At 42.9% G+C, this 3,587-nt stretch overlaps 1 protein-coding gene across 1 annotated transcript; it reads right to left on the bottom strand.

The window, feature by feature from the left end:
• Nucleotides 1-538: 538 nt before the first annotated feature.
• On the bottom strand, nucleotides 539-3,115 carry LOC146375676 (uncharacterized). The gene is made up of 3 exons (XM_084946728.1): nucleotides 2,685-3,115; nucleotides 2,225-2,551; nucleotides 539-622 (listed from the first exon to the last, which is right to left on the bottom strand). The coding sequence occupies exons 1-3, from the start codon at nucleotides 2,955-2,957 to the stop codon at nucleotides 539-541; spliced, it is 684 nt and encodes a 227-aa protein (XP_084802854.1). The 5' UTR covers nucleotides 2,958-3,115.
• Between the last annotated feature and the right edge of the window lie 472 nt (nucleotides 3,116-3,587).

Genomic DNA, 3,587 nt, shown 5'->3' with positions numbered 1-3,587 from the left:
ATACACTTATTACAACCCATCAACCAAAATATTACTCATTAATTATCAAGAATTAAAAGTGTGCAACCTAATGTCATTTAGTGCATTCACTTACTAAAACATCTCAAAATATATTTTTCTCCTATAGCTACTAATACAGTCTCACAGATAATGCCTATAGCAGTGTTTCCCAACCTTTTGTTGCCACAGCACATATTTCACATTTGAAAAATCACACCAAACAAAAACTTAACAAAAAGCATATTAATAAGATTTCCTTGCGCACCAGGTATAGCGTTATTGGCTCGGGTTTTTGCTTTCTTCTGATCAGTTCTCATGCTAGGCCCTTCAACTGGGTTGGAATTTTTTGATTAACTAGTTTTTCTTTTCAAATATTTATCTATTGCTATTACACGTTGCATTGTCTGTAATATGTATGTAATATGACTGTAATTTCTTCTCCTGTCTTCTACTGTTTTTCTGGCATTTGGCAACCCATTTAATTGGAGGAAGAAGTTGTACTGCCCTCTAGTGGAAAAGAATTTAATAGTTTTGCCTGTTACCCATGCTGGTCGCTGGGAGTACCAATCAGGTAAAACCGGATAATCTTCCACGGCACACTTGATCGTTTTTCACGGCACACCTACGTGCCGCGGCACAGTGGTTGGGAAACACTGATCTATAGGCTACTACAGATATGTGGACTATGCATAATCGCACATTCTCAAATTCACTGGTTCACCACAACTACAGAAAGACACAGACTTTCCCATGGTATATTCTGTTGGGAACAAAGCCTCATGGAGAGCGAGGAAGTCAGTTTCAGAGAGCTTAATGATATGTGTGTATGCGGATGCTTGTTTGGTATGTGAAGGTTTTAAGACTCTATCACGCAGTTAATCAAACGAACTGTCATTTCAAGCTTGCAGACACACAAAAAACAATAGGACTTTACTGTAACAAGGAGGGAGTTTACCAGGAAGATGAACATTTCAAATTACCCATGACAGGAAAGTGAAAGAGACTTGGAATGTCAATAAAGTCTGTCTCTGTGTTAAGCAAGAAAAATAATAATTAAGTTTAATTAAATATAATTAATTGGATTGCTTAGTAACTGGGGTAGATTGTTTGCTTTGATTTTAATGCCTAATATAGAAAACAAAGCATAAGCATGACCAAAATCATGGTGGCTTAGTCATGCTGCATTGTCAACGCCACTATTGTATCCCAGTTACGTACAAGGTGTCCTCTGGCAGTAATGCATGACTCACTGATTAAAGGAATTAGTGAGACTCCGAACTTGTTGTTTAATGGTCAGAAGGGTTTTTTAGTTTCTTTCCACTTCCGCCTTTCCATATTTGATCATGAAAAAGACGCTTCTGCTACTGAACATATCATTACAGTTTTTCTCAAATGCTAAAACACATGTCACAAACGTTACCACCAGGTCCCCCAATGTCCAAACACAACACCCTTCTCTAAAGCTACATAAACACAACCACACCTTCCCACTGCAAAACTCAAACTCCCACACCAAGAGAGCAGCTCGAAGCTGTCAAAACTGTAAACACTATACACAGCATTACACACTACAGCAAAACAATTGAAAACACAATGCTCAATTTGTGAGAAGGTTCTTTGGTTCATAACTGCCAATGCATATTTTTATAAACTGTACAGTAACGGATCGTCATAGAACCCTGCAGAGGATTAGGCATTTAGATTTGTGAGTTTCACATGAAGACTATAAATCTATAAAAACATCCTGCATGTACGTACACTACTGTAACACAACTCAATGCAAAAACAGAATCTATCGCACACAACAGTACTCTCGGAAACATGATCAGGGTGTGAAGTCTTTTTTATTGTCTACACGGTCTTTTTACAGTATTACACACAGTCACTGTGCGGCATCATGTCGCCGAGCTGCATTGGGCCACATCACCTCATCCACATCACAGGCTATATTGTCCCTTGCTAGGCACCGCGGGAAAAACGCCCTGGAATGGCGAATCCATCCCTGGAAGGCCTCCACTGGGATGTCAGCACAGGCCAGCTCCATTGCCCGTACGAGGTTCTCTCTTGTGTATGGCTGTCTGTCATACACCTTCCATCTCCATGATGAGAAGAACTCCTCTATAGGGTTCAGGAAAGGGGAGTAGGGTGGCAGACAGACGTTTAAAAAGTGGTCACTGTTGGTGGTGAACCACTCTCTGATTTGGTGTGTTTTGTGGAAGCGGACGTTGTCCCAAATGATCACATACATGTGATGTGCTAGCCTAGGATGGTGTTGTTGACGGTCCAGGAGGATGTCTTTTAGCTCCTCTAGGAAGGTGAGGAGACGTTGGGTGTTGTAAGACCCAAGGACAGCATGCCGGTGGACAAGCCCCTCCGTACCCATAGCTGCACAAAGAGTAATATTACCCCCCCGTTGGCCAGGAACCTCAGTGATGGCTCTTTGGCCAATGATGTTACGGCCTCTTCGCCTTCGTTTCTGGAGGTTGAAGCCAGCCTCATCCAGGAAGAGGTACTCATGGGGTCTGGCCATCGCGTCCAACTGCATTATCCTCTGTGAACATGGAAAAGCGTACAGGTGTTCAGAACGGTCAATCAGGTAGCACAGTATTGTCCAGAAGTAATGTAGGCCACTAAGCAACACAGTATGTCCACTAACTGTACTGTGGACATGGATGTATACGTACTTGCACATACTCGTAACGTTGTTCTATGTGTTGCGCAGAGTTGCGCTCAAAGGGAACCCTGTAGACCTGTTTCATCCTCATCTGTTGGCGCCGGAGAACTCGGTCTATTGTGGACACGCTGACAGCATCAATGTTCTCAAAGTTTACATTATCTGCAATGACTTTGTCTCTGATCTCTCGGAGTCTAATGCAGTTGTTCTCACGGACCATATCTGCAATGAGGGTTTCTTGTGCCGCTGTGAATATGGCAACCCTCCCACCTCTATGTGGCATCCTTTCAGCTCTAAAGAAAGAAACATGTGTTGTCAATTGACTGATTTATATGTAAAACTACATGTAAAGTAACAGACCACTTTCACAGGCCTGTAAAACTGTAGTGTGACAAAGAAAGCAATAGCGTACTATACCTGTTGTGTTGTCTAAATGCCTTGATAATGGTGGCCACGGTGAACCTACTCAGGTTTGGATGTACTCTTCGTCCCGCTTCAGCCATTGTCATGCCATAGCCAATGACATGATCAATTACTGTTGCTCGCATATCATCTGTTATGATGGTGCGAGGTTGTCTTCTTCTCCCACCTGGACCTTCTCCTCTCTCTTGTTGGCCTCCTTCTCTTCCTCCTCTACTCCGAACTCCTCTTCTTCTTAGGCCTTCACCTCTTCCTCCTCTGATCTCAACCCCTCTTCCTCTTTGGCCTGCAGCTCTTCTCCTTCCGCACGCTCGAATGCCTTCATCCATTGTGATTGTTTGGCATCTTCACCAAACTATGCTTTTATAGGTGGGGTCACATCATTAGCAACGGGTGTCTTCAATTTTGAGTCGTTGTGTGTAGTGACTGACGCCAGGTGTGTTCCCTGTGTTCAAAGATTGGTGACTGTGGCAAGCATTTTGCATCACATGGG

This window comes from Perissodus microlepis, chromosome 12, assembly GCF_051167445.1.
Source record: "Perissodus microlepis isolate ML-2025 ecotype Zambia chromosome 12, ASM5116744v1, whole genome shotgun sequence".
Classification (NCBI taxonomy): Eukaryota; Metazoa; Chordata; class Actinopteri; order Cichliformes; family Cichlidae; genus Perissodus; species Perissodus microlepis.
Note: the sequence above shows the minus strand (reverse complement) of the source record. Positions and strands in the feature narration are given on the sequence as shown.